The sequence below is a fragment of the Cynoglossus semilaevis genome, chromosome 12, assembly GCF_000523025.1.
Source record: "Cynoglossus semilaevis isolate Cse_v1.0 chromosome 12, Cse_v1.0, whole genome shotgun sequence".
Classification (NCBI taxonomy): Eukaryota; Metazoa; Chordata; class Actinopteri; order Pleuronectiformes; family Cynoglossidae; genus Cynoglossus; species Cynoglossus semilaevis.
The window spans coordinates 8,480,770-8,499,005 of NC_024318.1; the positions used below are offsets into that span (position 1 = coordinate 8,480,770).

Sequence of the window (18,236 nt, forward strand, 5' to 3'; positions counted from 1 at the left end):
CTTCCAGAGACGGAAAAGTTGCCGTTCTACTTCTGCTGCTGCCGAAGTTTCTGTCACTTAGGAAACTCAGAAAGAAAGAACGTCAAACTCCAAAGTGACAAAACGACATATTGTTGCTGGTGTCAGCAGCCGAGTGACATCTCAGGTGGGCTGTGGATAAAGACAAACGGTGAAAACTCTGTGAAAAAAGCTGTTTTCTGTATACTAATCCTATAAACACATAATTATATAATTTACTCTTTTTTTTCTTTGAAAATCTATGAGCACAACTGTTATAAACGAGACCATGTGACAAGACACGGCCGGAGATGTGCTGTGTTTTTGAATGCAGCCTAGAAACAAGTCGTTTAAGGCAGGTTTCGTAGTGTAGTGGTTGTCACCACTGCTTTACATGCAGAAGGTGTTGTGTTCGAGGCCTTGAAGCATCGCATACTTAATGGCACCTCGTGTGGTAGCCGTGCATATTGCAAATAATTACACTGTGATGGTTCCCATGTGGGACGAATAAGGGATCTTATATATATTTTTAAATATCACCATATTATTATTACAAGTGTACTGCAACATCCAAGCTGACATTATTGTTGCATTGCTGCCACCTACTGGGCTTGAGTGTGTATATCAGTGTAAGCCATGTGTTAGAATTTGGGAATGTGAGAGAAATTATTAGTTATTAATGTGTTGTTTTTGCTGATTATACTTGTTGACAATACTGTACTTCCACCGTCCTCTACTACAGCCTCAATGAACATGTTTGGCCTGAGGACCATTCTCACTGAGTCATTTATAACACTGATCATGATGTATTTATTCAAACAGCAGAAAGTTCACTCTCTGTGCTCTGTCTTTTCTCCATCCGTGAACTGACGGGTGAACGCGGTCAATTATCAAGTGCCACATGCTATTAACCAATCAGCGCAATGTTTGATTTGATAATTGTGTTCTGCTCATCAACCGCCCACTTGTTATTGTGTGAAAAGTGGGCCTCATCAGCGCCACGCTATTATGCTGCACAAGGCAATCTAAAAATAAATAAATAAATAAAAACACATGGCAATCTAAAAAAAATAAATAAATAAAAACACATTCAGCCGCCATCACAAAGACTTCTCTTTGTGGTGTTTGACTGACTCAATCAGATGTGATTGGATTTCTGGACCTGTTCTAAAGCAGCAGGCGTTCAGGAGGTGAATGAGAGAGAAGCTCGTTCTGCTCCGGCGCCGCCGACACAATGAAGAGCCATTTTGGACTTAAACTCCACATAAATGCTGCAAACATTTGGAAGAAAACTCCACATGAGTGCTTATAGCACCAACAGTGAAAGCCTTTCAGAGATGACAGANCACTGTGTCCTGGTACCGTCTAATATTAATGCAGCAGGCGAAGAGCTACAGAGAGATGGCTGGAAACACATTTTAATGTTACATCATCATCATGTAAGTTATAATTAATGAAAGGATCCATTAAGACCAACTGGTGTTGTCATAACACATCAGGACGAGGAGGATTTCATTCCTACATAGGGTGATGCTGAGGTACAAAGATTACATTTGGCGGCTACAATGAGGACAAATTGCAACATTTTCAGTCAGTCATTGAGACTGACTCGGTTTTGATTCCTTCATTAATTTTAGCAGACAATACAATTATAGGAGATTGCACCAGTGAATCACGGGTCGTGCTTCTCTCTCAGTCAACAGATTTACTTCTGAATTGTGTCATAAATATCTGCTTCTTCCCATCTTTCACTCCACTCCACTTTATTTTGATTGCATGGCGGTAAAAACTGAAGCAGCATCAGTGGATTTACAAACTGATATACATGTTAATCAGCCGGCAGAGCCAAGAACCCCCGCTCTTCACCGCAGGACACAACGATAATGAAGTTTGAAGTCTTTCTGTTTCTTCGCTTGTCTCAGGTTCCTCTGCTCTTCCTGCACTGCCCCCTTCAGACAGCCTTGAACTCTGGTGCCTTTGGTAATTTCACAATAATCATCTTTAGAAAAGCATCACTCAAAAAGAAATGTTGGTCGACTTTTGGAAAAGCAGTTAAATTTCATCAATGTTTAGCTGTAGAAATTCTGCATTTTCCACAGTCAACAATGGATTTCTTTTTAATTCTAATAAATACCCAGGGTCCGCTTTAATTATCTTTCCTATGTTTTTTGTCCCATCATACATCATGCATGATCAAATAAGATGATGTTTTTCTGAACATCCAACACAGAAGTCGTCTAAGACTTAAAAAAGTTCTAAGTCGTTCAACTGTGACATTTAGATTGAATCTGTCTTTTTAAATCAAAATAAACTGACAGTGAAAAAGACAGGAAGTTGACAATTTACAAGTTTTAATAAAAAATCCTCCTGTGTTGAGTGTCTGTGTGTGTGTGTGTGTGTGTGTGTCCCTGACATAAAATGCCAATGCATCAAGGAAGTATTGAAACAATTTTATTCCAAACTCCTGGTGTCAACTTTATATTAGCACAAGAAAAACTGAGGGCGACTTTGTTTTTTGTTTTTTCCCGTGGTGACTTTTCTGATTATTTAAATTAGTACAAAACCCCTCATCCACATTAATCCAGTCATTTATTCCCTGAAATATTTCTGCTGGATGTTGTGCCCGTGTGTGTTTTGTTGCTGTAAATACGTTTTCTCTGCGACGGCGCTTCGAGCTGCAGCACCGCGGGGCTGCAGACAAATTGTTTTGTTAAAACAATTCGAAAAGTTTTTCTCCTGTGATCTATGTGTGTAGTGGGGTTTTTGTTCTCTTTTTAATGTACTTGTAACTTTAATGTTTAGTTTAGTGTGATTTATATATATATATAAATATATATATATAAAAAGTAAGTGTGGGCTCCACTAGACAAATATCTGATGTAAGGTTTTATGTTTGATAGATAAAAAGATTCCCTGGAAAATCTATATTTTAGAAAGAGTAAATTATAGACAAAATCCTCTAATGTGCTGTTCTTCACGTATTCCATTCTGTTTTCCTGGAGGTATATTAAAACCAAAAAAAAAGTCAAAGACAAAGCAATGAAGATCAACCACCACAATAAATCTTTCGTCCTGCCACTGAGCACTCTGGGCTTCAATTATTCAGCAACACTTTTCCCTCTGTGAAAGGAGCTGAAACATCGCACCACCAAAGCACGTCAGATACATTTTTATCCTCGTGTGAGTTTCAGGGGCAGCATGCAGACATTTGCATATGTGTTCTGTTGTGTTCTCATTGATTAAAACCCCCTGAGGTTCTGCGGCTGTGACTGATTCTGAAGAGTAAGAAAACAGGAAGAGAGCGCGTGGCTGTCCCGTGATGTGTTCTCTCACTTGATTAACTGAGCTTCAGCTCCCTCCGAAGGAAAGCCTAAACTCCCATATGCAACAACGTGTGCTGCTGCTGCTGCATTGTTCTAAGGCGGAGTGCTCTCATGCACGCTGCTGCTGCTGCATGCGTGCCGACAGAGGATTCCACAGATTCTGCTGACATGGAAGCCTGTTTTTTGCCATTTTCTTCATTATCTCCAGCTTCTTCTGCACCGTGGCTTCAGCTAAATTATTCAGATGTGCTTCTGCTCTCGGTTCCAACCCAGTGCTACATGTTAATGCGCAATTAGACCCACTTTGGCCTGCACTGATCTTTTTGTGCACATGCTGTTACTATATACGTCCAAATAATCCGACCCCTGTGACCGCAAATGGATGAAAAACGAGGTTGTACCGTGTCCGGTCGTGTGATGGGCTGAGAGTTCCCTTTCTTTCTCTCTGTTGTTTTTTAAAATCATTTGCACTGATTGCTGAACATTGCAGCATTTGCGGTGTTGGCAAATACACACAGAGACCCACTGTGAACTGTAATCATTTGGTTGTAATAATCACAAAAACAAAAGAAATGTAATTTGCTTTGGGCCCATGATACCCCATTGGACCTGGTGTACTGCCCTCTGCTGTGCTGGGCTACGACAACCAGCTCTGATTTGGTCGATTAAAATTCAATGAAGTGAGCAAAACTCACAAAACAGCTCAGGTTGCAGCGGCGTTAGGTTTCAATCTCCAGCAGCAGCAAAAAGTCTGGGAGCTCAGTTACTGCTTGGCTCCGACCTCTAACCTATGGGTCTTCAACCTGTGGCTCCTGGACCAAATCGAATTAAATCTTGAACCTTGAATTCTAAAATAACATAAAGAGAAGAGGGTTGGATGAAGGACAAGGAGAAACCAAATGATGAGGTTTCTCTAACAACAGTCCAGTCTGCTAGGGTGTGATGTGATGTGATGTGATTTGTTGTGATGTAATGTGATGTGAGGTTGGCTAAACATGTTTCTCCACAGCCCTGAAGGCAGCACATAATCAGGGCACAGTATAAAGGTCTCAGGTGTGTGAAGAAGAGTTTCAACCGTGTATTTGCAGACGATGAAGGTTAGCTTTGTTTTATGACCTTTGCTGCTAATTTAAAAGAACCTGTTCTTTAGGTCAGTGAAGCAGCTCCCTTAAAGCAGTACTTCTCAAATAGTGGGGCGGGTGAGGTGCCAGGAGGGGGCGTGAGGGTCTTGTACCACTTGTAATGCTTGAATAATAACAAGACTCAGTCACTAGATGGCAGTAACTCATACAGTGGTTTTTACAGATACAAATATACATGTTATCAGGCTCTCAATAGTATTTTAATCTGCGAGGGTGTTAAAACATTTCTGTCCCCAAGGGGGCGCATGACAGAAAATAACTGAGAACCACTGCCTTAAAGGTTCTCCTGTTTGATTTCCTTTAACTAAAGTAGACAAACTAAAGTGGAGTCAGGGAGACAAAGCTGTGTCTGTTTTTAAGGCTTTGGGAGCAAAACGAGCGTCGGCACAGTCTGGAGAACACACCAAGCAACAAGACCGAGAAAAGGAACCAGAGTGTGGACGGTGGTGCTGCATCGTGGGAACCAACAAGGACAGCTGCAGTCAACAGGAGCCAATCGACTGATTCTATTCAGTGCAAAATAAAGAATATTATTTTCCAACCTGACATTCAACCTGTGCTCTCAGTGCTGCTGCTGTCGCTCCACACGGCCTTCATCTGTTCTCAGCTTCGACTCCTTCCACTTGTCTGGCACCCAGAAGAATGAATAATGCACAGGGTTGAGAGGAAACTGGTGCAGAGAAGGAATACAACCAAAAGTCAGTCAGTTATCTCTCTGAGGTGAGAGGAGACAGAAGGTGAGGTGCTGATCTACTCGTGATTTTGATAAAAACTGACTTCTGATCAGGAGGTACCGTATATTTAAGACGACTGTTCATCTACTTATTGTTGCTCCTATACGCAGTCGATTTGTTATTTACACACACTGTGGGAAAGAGCTCTAGTTTCACCATAGCAACTCTCAGGCTGGTCAATAATCCACCATGGAGATGAGCGTAATACATCAGCAGATATTAATGACATACACTATTTCCATAATAATAATTCCATCGTTTGGATTAGTTATAAATAACTGTTCTAGGGAAATACACAAAAAAGTTAAGGGTTTTTTGTGATATTTAGAAATGTAAATGTATTCGTGATTAATTGTTATTTATCAAAATGTGATATTTAGAAATGTAAATGTATCCCAATTATTCGTGATTAATTGTTATTTATCAAGATTAATCCACAGTACCGCTTTGATAAATCAGAATAAAACCTTTAATCGTTTAATAATTATCTTTTGTTTGGCGACACCTCTGAGTAACTGTTTTGTGTTTGTTTTTAATAAATACGTTGTTATTGCTGACTAGCTTTTCTCACATAGTGCTGTCATATCTGTCGTGCGGAGCCTGAACAGCTGAGATCACAGTATAAAGACTAAAATTAGGTTATATGCGCTGTGAGCTGACGGTGACCCAAGAGGAAAGGCTACGTAAATTAAAGGATAACTCAACTCGATGTGTTGCTTTTCTCACTTTTTTTTTTAGTAGATAAAGGACACCGACGTCACCTGGGAGCTCGAGGAAACTGATGGGAATAGAGAGAAGTGCAGAGGAAGTCGATGTCTCCTGGTCGAAGACAAAAAAAAGTCTCACTGTTCTAATAAAACAGTAGGGTTTGACCTCTATTTGACCCGAATTGACAAAAAGTTAAATAATAGTTAAAAGATATTAAATACGCCCCGGTAACATTTGTGTCAACAAAGCAGGCATCGTAATAGAAATATTTCGACACACGTATCTGACATTTCTGAACTACTGACCACAGTCCAGACAGTCAGTTGATCCTTATAAGAGTTGCTGAAAATGTTCATACTTGTTTCATAAAATTTTAACCATTTTCGATTCTTTTTTTTTTAATCTGTCCTGTATGATTTATTTGCCCATTAAATATGGTAGTATTCGCTTCCAAAAGAAAATCTCTTGTGCCACCTAGTGATCACAGATGGTTATACAAGCAGCTTTTATAAATAATATTCCAAAACGTTTGCATTTCGTCTTGCATTCAGTTAAATGCAAATTTTAAGTATATGTATATGACCTAATGTCGGACTGCTGTCTCTCCTCTGGGTTAATTAGTTAATCACACTCACCTTTGTTCTGTGATGCTTTGTTTTTCTGTCTCACCTGGTGCTTCGGGTGTACACATCTCTCTGTGTCTTGGTGGAACTGCTGTTCCTGTCACAGATGGGGGTTCTCCGGTTTTCTCTTTTTCCCAGAATACTTTCTGTTGAATTTCTTCTTCTTCCTTTGCTCCTGCTGGACCTTTGTTCCCTTGTTTTGTTGGAAACTTAATTTAATTATGTTTGGACTTTGTTGAGTACAGTTGAGTACTACATTTGGGTCATTTTAAGAGAAAGCTCTAGCAATACACTGGTGAACAGTGGAAAGGTGTGGAGAAGGTTACTACACCACGGTAAAACCAAGGTAAAACTGGGGCTGTGACTACTTTAAATACTTTATTTAGAAAGATGTAACCAATAATGTGTAACCTGGTGATCTAACTTGAGACTTAAAAAATGTAATAATGTATTTATTGTTGCAAAATGTATACATTTTACATTTCAACTCTGTCTTAATATTCCCAGCAGTAACTTGTTAACCAAGTGTGTTTCAACCAAGGGGTTGTCTGGAATTCAAATGAGGTCACCTAAAATGTCAAGTAATTCTTTTTTAAGTACTGATAAAAATATTTTTCAACTAGTTATTATTCTTTTTACAATTCTGTTTACTTCACTACAGCTGTTCAATTCATTCAAGAAAGTTTTACTAACTTTTCTGTAACTGATGTTCTTTTTAACTTTTAATCTTTTTAACAACCCTCAAAGTTTCACCCAAAAACTCAGTATCACATGTACACACACAGTATTATCAATATTCATGTGAACAGAACTGGATGACGACTAAATAACAATAACCACATTCCATTTTATTATTACAATATGACACACTCATGATGATGTGACACGGAGACAGCAACAATGTAATAGTAATATTTACCTAGCAGTGTAATAATAGATTTTCACTAACTTTTGTTAACTACAGTATTTTGTGGTATTTAATAAGAAGGTAATTTGTAAGAAGATGTATATTTTACAACAAGTAAACTTCAAGTTGATCCTTTCCTGAGAAGTGAGTTTGGCCGTCAGGGTTTTTTTTAGAGTTGCTTAATTTACCTCAAAAAACATTAACACAAAGCTCATATTGTGCAGTTGCTGCTACTGTATGTGACAAAGTTAAATGCTGGCTGAAACTATCCTTATTGCACAAGGGAACAGGTGTAGTGTTGCCGTACAACCCACATTAACATATACCAAAAGACTGACATCTCCACATTTTATCAAGTAAAAGGCAGCATTAACATATACCAAAAGACTGACATCTAATTAGTGCAAATAGAAAATCAACCGACAATTATCCAGTCATACATTTAGGTTGACTGCATTATTGTTGTACCATTGTAGTGTCAGTTTGTAGGTCTAGATGGGGGTTTTAGAAACCATTTTGGCTGTGTCACTCTTTTATTGCCGATTGATCCTGCAGGAAGTAGTGGCGTCAGAAACTCTCAGAGCAGATTTCAGCTTCAGTGAAGAATACGATGAAGGTATCTGTCTGGATCGCCCTCTGTCACCCTCCTTATTCCAGTGCGCACTCTGAATGGGCTGTTAGACGAGCCTGCAGTCGGACTGCCGCTCTCACTGGGTTCCTCTGTGGTCCCTGTGTTTGTTTGTATTGTCTCTGCGTTGGTGTCTAGATGTGAATCTGTTCCATCAAGATCCTCACCTGCGTCCCTCACCTGTCTCTCACCAATCCTGGAGAACAAAATTAGAAACAACGGTATTAGAAGATGTGGAAAAATCCATTAGACACATTTGGTTTTGGCAGCGTAGGTACCTGAGGTGATTAAAGGCACGGAGCCAGTGTGATTCAAGGGCATCTCTCCTGTGTGTCCTCAGCCCTCTGCGGTGACTTCGTGCTCTGAGTCCAATTAATGCCTGAGCCAGCTCTGCCTCATCCCTGTGGCCCCAGACCAGCTGGGCTCTCTGCTCGGCATCTGGATCCCCCGCTGCCCTGAAAAGTCTCTGGAGCTGCCACAAATCCACACTGCTGAAAATGTTCCCTGCACCGGCCTTTCGACTTCTCCTCTCAGCGAGGCGCCACAGCGGGGAAGGGTCCTCCACGGTGGACGCAGGTGGGGACGATGAACCAGAATCCATCCAGAAAATTAAAGGAAAAGGTGGCATACAGGCAATTCATTCTGTATGAAAGCAAAAAAAAATTATCAGGTGTTAAACAAGGTTAGACATCTATAAAAGTATAAAATTATTTTAAATGCAAGTTGATTTATGATTTAAATGCAAGTTGATTTATAAAAAAAATATTAAATCTGAAAAAAAAGTCTATAGACTATGCTAATATACAACATTTTCCCCATATTGTTCAGAGGTGTTGCACTTTAGGCTGCAGTTACAATGACACTCTGTAATCTCTGTTTCTTCTGCTTCTAAATCCTTAATCCTTCCTTTAGGATGGAAGTGATGAGCTGTTCTCTAACCCCATTAAAACTACAGTAGGTAACGTTTCTCTTTTTCTAAGTTAGTTACATTGGCCAGAGAGACAGGTCACAAGGTCACAGCTGAATGTGGTTCAGATTAGCAGACTTTCCACTCGGGATAAACCCTAATCACATGTCTACCTGGGAGCTGTCTGTGATATACCCGTCATGTGATATAATTCATTTTGTTGTTGTTTTTAACCCTACTTTTCCCTCAGTGTGAAGCAAAGATATTACATACATTGCCTAATACAGTACATCCTGTTACAACTGTTGTTATCGACTCGTTGGAGGAAAAGAAAGGGGAAGTAATGCAAAAGCAGAAAAGGAATTTGTTGATTTGAATTTCTGACTTATCACATACCTTCACCCGAGGGAGTAGGTTTGATCAGTTTCATATTTTGTTCAGTTAGAAATTAAAAGCACTGACAGAAACACCCTGAAGTCAAAACGCACAAAAGTCAAGACTTAAATAAGTTTTTTTTTTGTTTTGTTTATGTCAAAAATTTGAAGTTTTACACCCGTTTGCTCTGGTCACGACCTTATTAATATTTAATGCCATGGTTAAAGCAACACTGGAATGTTCTTTTTTATATGTGGGTCACTGAGCAAGAATTTGCATTCTTTTTTTCGTCCATTTGAATCAACCATGCACCACATAAGTACTTGCATTCACGTCGCTTCTAATCAGCAATTACCTTACATTGTCATTAAATAGTCAAAACAGGTCTAGTTAAGTGCATTAAAATTGTGGTAATCTTTATTATTTTACGTTATAGGCTACCCGTATTGTCTTGTCCAATGGGTTAATAAACATGAATGTTATGTTGAAAAACAAAACACGCTTGCTTACCAGTAAGTGAATTGATGTTTTTGGTAGTCTTGCAGAACCAGTGCTGTTGCTCTTTAATCCAAAATATATCAGCTAAACAAATGCGAAAGAACCGCTGCGTATTAGCAGTAAATGTCTGCAGCTTCACCTGAAAACACTTTCTGTCCTTGAACAGCTCGTGATAACTCCAAACCAATGATCTTACAGTAACCAATAGGAAGACCGCGTTCCCGCTTTAGGGTGGGACATTGACAATATTTTTACCAATCAGAGGCAGTCTTAGGCGCGGTGTCTGTCGCGGGAGCCCCGCCTGTGGCCACGTAAGCCTAGTGACGTCAATGAGGCTGCAAACGGGAGAGGCAGTCAATGATGTGAGAGGGAAGTTAAGTAACATGTGATCAGCAGGAGATGACGCAGGCGGCGCTACATGAACACAGACTGTATTATCCCGTTGACACACATACACAGCACTGCGCAGTGTTCTACAAGATAAAATGCAGCGAATGGAACTTTTCACCACATTATTTTCGCCATTAAACCACGAAAGACCGTACAATACCTAGAATATTGTCACATATTGTAGCTATATTGTTTGTTCGCTGTTAATAATTCGGTGAAAACTTTTAAACAAATCCAAGAACTCTATAAAATTGCCCCGAAGAGGGCGCAATTTCCCTAAAATATTTCCAAAAAATATAGTGTATGGTATCACTATATATACTGTGTATAAATGTACATTACATAAAACAACTCATTTTGAAAGGATAAGTTGAGTGTAACCCTAAGAAGAAAAATTTAAAAATTTGCAACAAAATTAAAAACAAACAAAATGAGTGAAATATTTTAATATTTTTTGTAAAGTACTTGCATACACAACATGGAGGGAAAATACTGAAGTTATATTTATACTTACCAATAACAAGTGCCACTGTTCTTACCATGGCTCCCTTTATAACTATTGGAGTTGTTCAAAAAGATGACGGTTGAAATTTGTATTTAACAACAAAAAAAACATGCTGTTTCATAAAAAGGCAAGTGTTGGATTTTGTTTTGTCAACATTTTGGAAAGTTTCTTATATCTGTCCATTCATGAGTGCATTAGAAAGAGGAGTCCAGCAAGGGTGGAGCAGGCCTCAGACTTTGGTTCCTCCCTTCTCCATCTACCAATCCCACCTCCCCCCAAAAAACTCACAGCTTTAACAGAGGAAACGGAAAAGACGAAACATACTGGCTACAAGAAGGGTTTTCATTTCAAAACCCCGGGGCTGTGGAAAGAACAGAGATCTCATTTTACAGAACCAAACGTCACCACTCCGAGGAATCTAGTGTAGAAACCCAAGTCCGGTTCTTCAACTCCGGTATTTTAACTTTTTGTTCATCTTTTCGCCAGCTGGTTGCAGCTGGCAGAGAGCACCCGCCCTGTCCGGGTAAATAATCAAAATAAACAGGGTCACAAGAGTGACAAGAGTGTCCGGAGGAGAGAGATGCCAGCCCAAGCTTCCCAGCCACAGGTGAGGACGAACATCCTCAAGTTCCTGCGGAGTTTCTTGGGGATCGCCCGGATCTTGCAGATTGTGTTCGGCGCCGGACTGTGGATCACCATCGCCGCCAACAAGTACGAGGGCTCCGTCCACTTCGTCCTCTTTGTGGCCGTGCTCTTCTGGCTCCTCACCCTCGCGCTGTTCTTCGTCACCCTGCTGGACAAGCAGGACCTGGTGCCGCTGCTGGGAGGGGACCGCTGGTTGTACACCAACCTGGCGCACGACGTGGCCGCCGCCGTGCTCTACCTCCCGGCCATCGGTGTCTTAATCTACAAGACGGACTACCACTCGTTCTGTAACCTGGAGCTGTACCAGCACTTCTGTCCGTACAAGGTCTACTTGACAGCCGCTGTGTTCGCCTGCCTCTGCTGCGTGGCTTACCTCCTGTCCATCATTTATGGAGCCTGCAGAAAATGTCGGGGCGAGCAAACGGTCATCTGATCGGACTCTGGAGGTGAGAGGATGAGTACGAGGAGGGTGAGGGTGGGGGTGAGGATGATGATGGCCTCCATGGAGCGTTCACTACAAGATGATGAATAGTAAACTTCACTGTAACAGAACTCCACAGATCACTTCTTTTCTTCTTAAACCAAAGCCCGATGTTGAGGCTGAATCAGAAAATCACTCCATGACCAGTTACTCTGTAAAGGTACACTGTGTCATCTGTTGATAAAACAGTATTTTTGCCTTATATTTGTATTCGCAAATATGGAACATGAAATATTTTGTCAAGATTTCCATATATAAAATGTAATTACCCCCAAATTAATCCATTCTTACCTACATCAGGAGTGGCTCGTGCCTACAGAGCCTGTAAATACTACACAGTGTACATTTAAAGGATACTAAAGTGACACCAGCACAGTTTGGTTCTGCCTGATTTTCCCAAAACTGGAGGAACATTTTAAAGGAGCTCAGTTTTAGTCTCCAGTTTGAACGATGTCTCTAAAACACCCATGGAGGTTTTTTAGAATTTTTTATTTCATTATGTTTTAGAACTTGTTTGTCTTACCCTCATATGTATCAAGCAAATACATGTCCTGAAGCCTGAAGATGACTACAATCTTCAGAGCTGTATCCTTAGGTCCACCAACATCTGGGTCATGCATCATCATTCGATGGTACGGCTATGTTAATAATACTTTTTTTGAAATATTCATATTTCTTTAATTAATAAATACACATATTCAGAAGCTCTCCCTTAAACCTAGTCTGTTTTGAATTACACATTATTGAAAAGTTGCCCCAGAGACTGTGACAATTTTGACTCATTTTTTTGTTCCTTATTTTGGTTCCTTTGCAGCTCAGGCCGTTTTGGCTGCAGCAGATACAGTATTTCCATCCATATGAATATTACTTCAAAATAGACACACGTGTCTTTTTAAAATAATGAATGATTGGATAAGTGTTCTCTCTCTGTATTCATTCAGCTGTTTGGCAGAAGCATCATCTTCACATGTATTTTCACTATGCTGAAATCTTGCCTACTGTACCTTTAATGGCATTTTCCTCAAAGAGAATCAATATTCAGACTAAATTCGTGTTTGGTTCTAATACAGCAGTGAAACATATTCTATCTAAAATAATTTCCTGACAGGAGTCTTTTTTTACTAAGGTTGTTTTTTTTGAAGTTTTTTTTTTTTTTACTGTGGATGTTTTTTTATGAAATCTTTACTTTACATTTGAACAATTCTATTTTTTTTATTGTCTCATTCAATTCAATACTGCATCTGTATAAATTTATTCATGGCTTAAAAAAATGCTCAGAAAGTTTGCAGAGAAAAATATATAACATGAAAGGTGCTAAAAGGAAATCAGTGTGTGCTAAAAAAAAAAACTATATTTCAGTGTTTATTATGTAAAACCAAAGAGAAAAATTAAGAAAGAATAAAGTACAGGAAGTGGAGACGAGTTGATGTTTCTGTTTGTGTAAATGTCCAGCAAAGTTCCCAAAGAAGAAATTAGATCGTTTCCATCTTTGGTCATTACTAGAGTTTATGTCCACAGCTGCGTCTTTGGTGGCATTTTCCAAATGAAACACATATTTAAAGACACAACGGCGTCAGAAGGCCTGAGGAGCATCCTGTTGGGAGATGAAAGTCAGGGGCAAATGAGACGACATCAATTATGTCTGCATCTCAACCACAGGAAGGACACAGAGCCTATAACCTGCAGTTCTGGCAGATAATGACACAGGCACTCACACGTGCACAGACATATGAGAGTATGATCTGCCGTCTGTCTCTGTGTGAGAAGTAGATGGAGGAAAACAGTCCACAGATAAGAGAAAATACTCATCTACTAAGTCCAAAAAAACTAGTTTTGGATCAACATTTTCTGGAAAAAGAATATCACAAAGTTAATTCAAATTTGACTCTAGATATATATATATATATTATTTAAATGTTTATAAATGTTTAGAAGGTTATTTATGCTAAGCTAATAACGTCAGAGCTCCAAGCGTTACAGGAGTGTAAGGGTTAATGTTAACCAGCTGCAGCTTCAGGATATAAATCCAGCATGTCTGAAGGAGGAAAGGACCCCCCCTCCAAGCCCTCCCTTCACACACACAAACACACAGTGATCCGCCCTTTCCCCCTCTGAGCTTTCCACTGAAGTGTCGTCCTGTCCACGTGTCGGTGTTTGCAGAACGCAGAGAAGCTCTCACAAATGCCCCAAACACTTGTAAGTCCATGGCCTGTATTATTTGGTTCTCCAGGTTTGACCCCCGTCCACACCTCCCCCCAAAAAAGACTGAATACATAACTAAAAAGATAAGTTATGAAGAAAATATGATAATAATAATTATGTGCAACTGTTTGATTATTGGATATGAACTGGTGTGTGTGACATAAACAGTGTAAACAATCCAGGACTTACTGACAACATCAGTCATGTCTTATTGTACTTCTGGATGATCTACCATTACATCATGTGCTGACAATTAAGACCAGAAAAAATAGGTCCTTAAATTCCTACATTAACAAGTTTATAAGTTTAAGCTGCTCTGGCTCATCTGCTTTAATGTGAAGCAATATAGTTTTGGCTCTGGGTTTAAAAATAACAGGACTGTTGGGCACTTCCGGTTATATTTCCTGTGATATTTACCGGTACTCTGCTGACTTGACTAAAGAGACAGTTCCTGAGTGTTCCCTCCCTCTCGCCTGTAACTGACCAAATGTCCACTATTCTAATTCAGATATTATACTAGTGTATGACAGTATTTTATCACGGTACTCTGCTGACTTGACTAAAGAGACAGTTCCTGAGTGTAAAGATATATACTAGTGTATGACAGTATTTTATCAACAGTATTTTGATTTTGGGCATGAATTATGCACAGGGCTACTTATTGCTGTTTTATTTGTTTGACTTAGATACTTAGTGGAACACAAGAACACAATTTAATTCAAAAGAAGGTTTTGTTTCAAATGTTCATTTTCATTCCAATTCAAACTTTTTTCTCTCTATTTCTCACAGACCAGGTGAGTCTTTTTTTCTGTGCTTACTGAGCCAGCTTTAGTTGTTAGCATCGGGTCAGCACATAAGAATGGCTGATGAAAAAGTTCTTCAGGGGTTAGCTGATTGATTTATTTCAATCTGGCGAAATAGGATGTTACACAAAATCATGAAACATGGAAAGACACAGATGTACACAGAGCAGCGGTGCCCTGTTCACCACACTTTGTCATGATACTGCTGAGATGTACATTCCACCGTAGAAGGAAAACAAGGTTTGAGGAAATAGATGGAGCGACTGGCAGACCAATGAACACGCTGGTGGGAAAGATTTACAAAAGCATTCTATCTCAAAGTTCCCAGCTGGAATTTGAAGATCGACACTTCCAGTCTGTGTGAGGGTATAAATGGGGACAGTGTTCAGGGCGCTGTTGTTTGTCTCTGACACTCTCTACTCTGTGGTGTCCTAACTCAGATTCCACATCTGTAACTGAAGCTTTTTGCTCCAGCGATGCTTCTGAATGGCCCCACTGTTCCTGTGTTGTACGGAGAGAATTTTCAGCTGGTGGTAACTATTTATAGAACCTAGAAAACAGCACAGCTTCCTTTACTCTGCCAGCCCTCAGCCAAAATGTTCACAGCGTGTGAGTCTGGGAGTAACAGGGGGAAGGTGGTTTTGTGGTCACTGGGTGGATGAATTCACTCATTTCCTGTCTGACATTTAACGATTCCTGGCATGTAAAGACAGCTTGCGTTAGCAACACCTCAGTCATTCTTCAGTCCCACCATAGAAACATCTGGTTTAAGACGAGAAATAGAAAGTGTATATTACCATTCCTTTTTTTGTAAAATCCAACATCAGGTCATACAGATGGAGAAGTCTTCTTGAACAGGGAATCCCGAAGTGCAGTATAAGTGAACACGCACAGGGAGGACAAACAAACATTCGTGTAGATCACAGAGATTCTGATAATAGCCCACATACTTCAGAACACTTTCCTACTGTTTTCACACAGAGAAGGTTAAGTGCTGTCAGAAAGAGCTGTTGGAAGAAGTAGATACTACTACTGCTACTACTACCACTAATAATAATAATAATAAGTCATACGTTTGTATGTATGTAGTATGTACGGGATAATTATATATTAAATATATAATTAAAATGAAAAAGTTTTAACTACACTCCATAGCTTTGGACCTTGAAAATTTGCGTTGAAATTAAAAAAATAAAAAATAAATCTGTTGCAGGATCATTTTACTCCGCTAGATGGCAACATATGTTAAAGCAAAATAACATATAGCACTTGAGCGTCGTATTAGTATTATTTTTTAACAATATATTTTTTGTCATAAATGAATCGATGATTGTTTTATTTGTGATTCGTGTGTTTTAATATTAGTATTTTATTACCCCATAATTTAATCAAATATTCAGTTCAACTACATCAAAATATCATATTGGAAACAGCGTACGTGACTGCAGTACAGTCTGAAGGTCGAGGCGCTCGCTGACGCCCCGTGCCGTCATTGGTGGTAAGTAACATGACGTACTCTAGCGGAATACCATTGGTTGTCTATACCCGGAAGTAGGTGGGAGTACCTAATCCATGTTATAAGTATTTCAATTGATTTTTACAGCGCCGAGAGGAAACTGTCGGCTTCTCCCAGCAACTTCCTCGTTGAAATTTGATCTTAGCTAGTTATAGTTACTTTCTATTATTGCTGCAAGAAATATATTCCGAAATACAATGGCTGCCTACAGGTTAGTGCTCATCCGCCACGGAGAGAGCAACTGGAACCAGGAGAATCGGTTCTGCGGCTGGTTCGATGCCGACTTGAGCGAAACCGGGGAAAAGGAGGCAAAAAGGGGAGGACAGGCCCTGAAAGGTGAGGGAGACTCGGTTAATTCGTCTTATCATCCACTGGTGAATATCTGACGGTCTGTAGGTCGATGGAAGGCCGGGATTACATAACAGGCCTCTGTATCAGAGCCACATCAGACTCCCATCATTCTTCTGAATGTGGCCAGAACGTGATGAGGGAACGTGCAGAAGTGATGTTCTCGGTTTATGTGACTTTCCTAAAAGTACAGGCCGGAAGCCTGCAGACAAGGGCATTTCTCAAAGAAGGTTATAGCAAGATACTGCGTGTTTTCAGTGCTTTTAGTCAGAGAAAAGCAGCCTTCGACGGGAAATGTTTAATCCGTCGCTGAAAACGATTAAATGTCCATTGTATGTAATGTGACAGATAGTGACGGACCTATAATAATAATAATAATAATAATTTATCACAAGTAACCTTTCAATACAAGTCCTGTTTTAGAAAAGTTACATTTATTGAGAACTAAAATCATCAACTTAAATTGAACCATTATTTAATGTAGTGTTTTATTAAATTAGTAATACTGAGCACACAATTAAACAAAAATAATGCAAAGGATGAAGTTCTGTGGTCTAATAATTGAAGTTTAGATTGCACTACACTAAAGTGCACTACTTTCTTTTACAATTAGTGTCAACCCTGTTGAAAATCATAATATTTTACAATTCTGTACGTGTATGTTCTTTGCAGCACGAATAATTGGTGTGGAACTTATCCTTTGAACTCTTTTGTTGACCTTCTCTGTGTGTTTCTTACTGACACAGATGCTGGCTTTGAGTTTGACATCTGCTACACCTCTGTGCTGAAGCGGGCCATCAGGACACTGTGGCATGTCCTGGACAGCATCGACCAGATGTGGGTGCCCGTGCATCGGACCTGGAGGCTGAATGAGCGTCACTACGGAGGTCTGACGGGCCTGAACAAGGCAGAGACGGCTGCCAAGCACGGAGAGGCCCAGGTGAAAATCTGGAGACGCTCCTTCGATATTCCTCCCCCCTCCATGGAACCCGACCATGACTACTACACTATCATCAGCAAGGTGAGATACCATACCTTAACAACAGTGCATACACAACAAAGGAGTACGCAATATTATAGTACACATTGAGTAAGTTGATCAACATAAGAAGATCAACATGAGAACAATGTTCTATGGAATCAGTCTGGTTCAACAACTGCGGCTATAAGAATGAATCAAATCAGAGAAAATGCACACAAAGTTTTCATACTCTTACCTAATAGTATGTTTAAGGTGAGTTAATAAACGACTGGAAAGAGATCTGTAGGGTTGAAGTTCATAGTTCAGTCGTAGTAAAACCAAACTGATCATGTCTGTCTCCCCCTCCTCTAAAGCAGTCCTACCCTGACAGGCTAGTTGTTATGTTTTATGTCATTTATACATTTCAGGATCGTCGCTATGGCGATTTGACTGAGGATCAGCTTCCTTCTTGCGAGAGCTTGAAGGACACCATCGCACGGGCTCTGCCGTTCTGGAACGAAGAGATCGCTCCTCAGATTAAAC

General features: G+C 39.9%; 3 protein-coding genes across 3 annotated transcripts in view; 2 read left to right on the top strand and 1 right to left on the bottom strand.

Moving 5' to 3' along the window:
* Positions 1-7,846: 7,846 nt before the first annotated feature.
* Positions 7,847-10,023, bottom strand: avpi1 (arginine vasopressin induced 1). The gene is made up of 3 exons (XM_008321886.3): positions 9,855-10,023; positions 8,341-8,704; positions 7,847-8,258 (listed from the first exon to the last, which is right to left on the bottom strand). The coding sequence occupies exons 2-3, from the start codon at positions 8,688-8,690 to the stop codon at positions 8,030-8,032; spliced, it is 579 nt and encodes a 192-aa protein (XP_008320108.1). The 5' UTR covers positions 8,691-8,704; positions 9,855-10,023; the 3' UTR covers positions 7,847-8,029.
* A 693-nt stretch (positions 10,024-10,716) lies between these two features.
* On the top strand, positions 10,717-13,280 carry marveld1 (MARVEL domain containing 1). Its single transcript, XM_008321887.3, has one exon. It carries the CDS (start codon positions 11,318-11,320, stop codon positions 11,813-11,815), a length of 498 nt encoding a protein of 165 aa, XP_008320109.1. The 5' UTR covers positions 10,717-11,317; the 3' UTR covers positions 11,816-13,280.
* A 3,139-nt stretch (positions 13,281-16,419) lies between these two features.
* Positions 16,420-18,236, top strand: part of LOC103387331 (phosphoglycerate mutase 1) — a 3,519-nt gene continuing 1,702 nt past the window's right edge. Inside the window, exons 1-3 of the mRNA XM_025060914.1 lie at positions 16,420-16,720; positions 17,479-17,753; positions 18,122-18,235. Coding sequence (XP_024916682.1) covers positions 16,582-16,720; positions 17,479-17,753; positions 18,122-18,235 — 528 coding nt within the window. The 5' untranslated portion in view covers positions 16,420-16,581. The remainder of the gene's footprint in view (positions 16,721-17,478; positions 17,754-18,121; position 18,236) is intronic.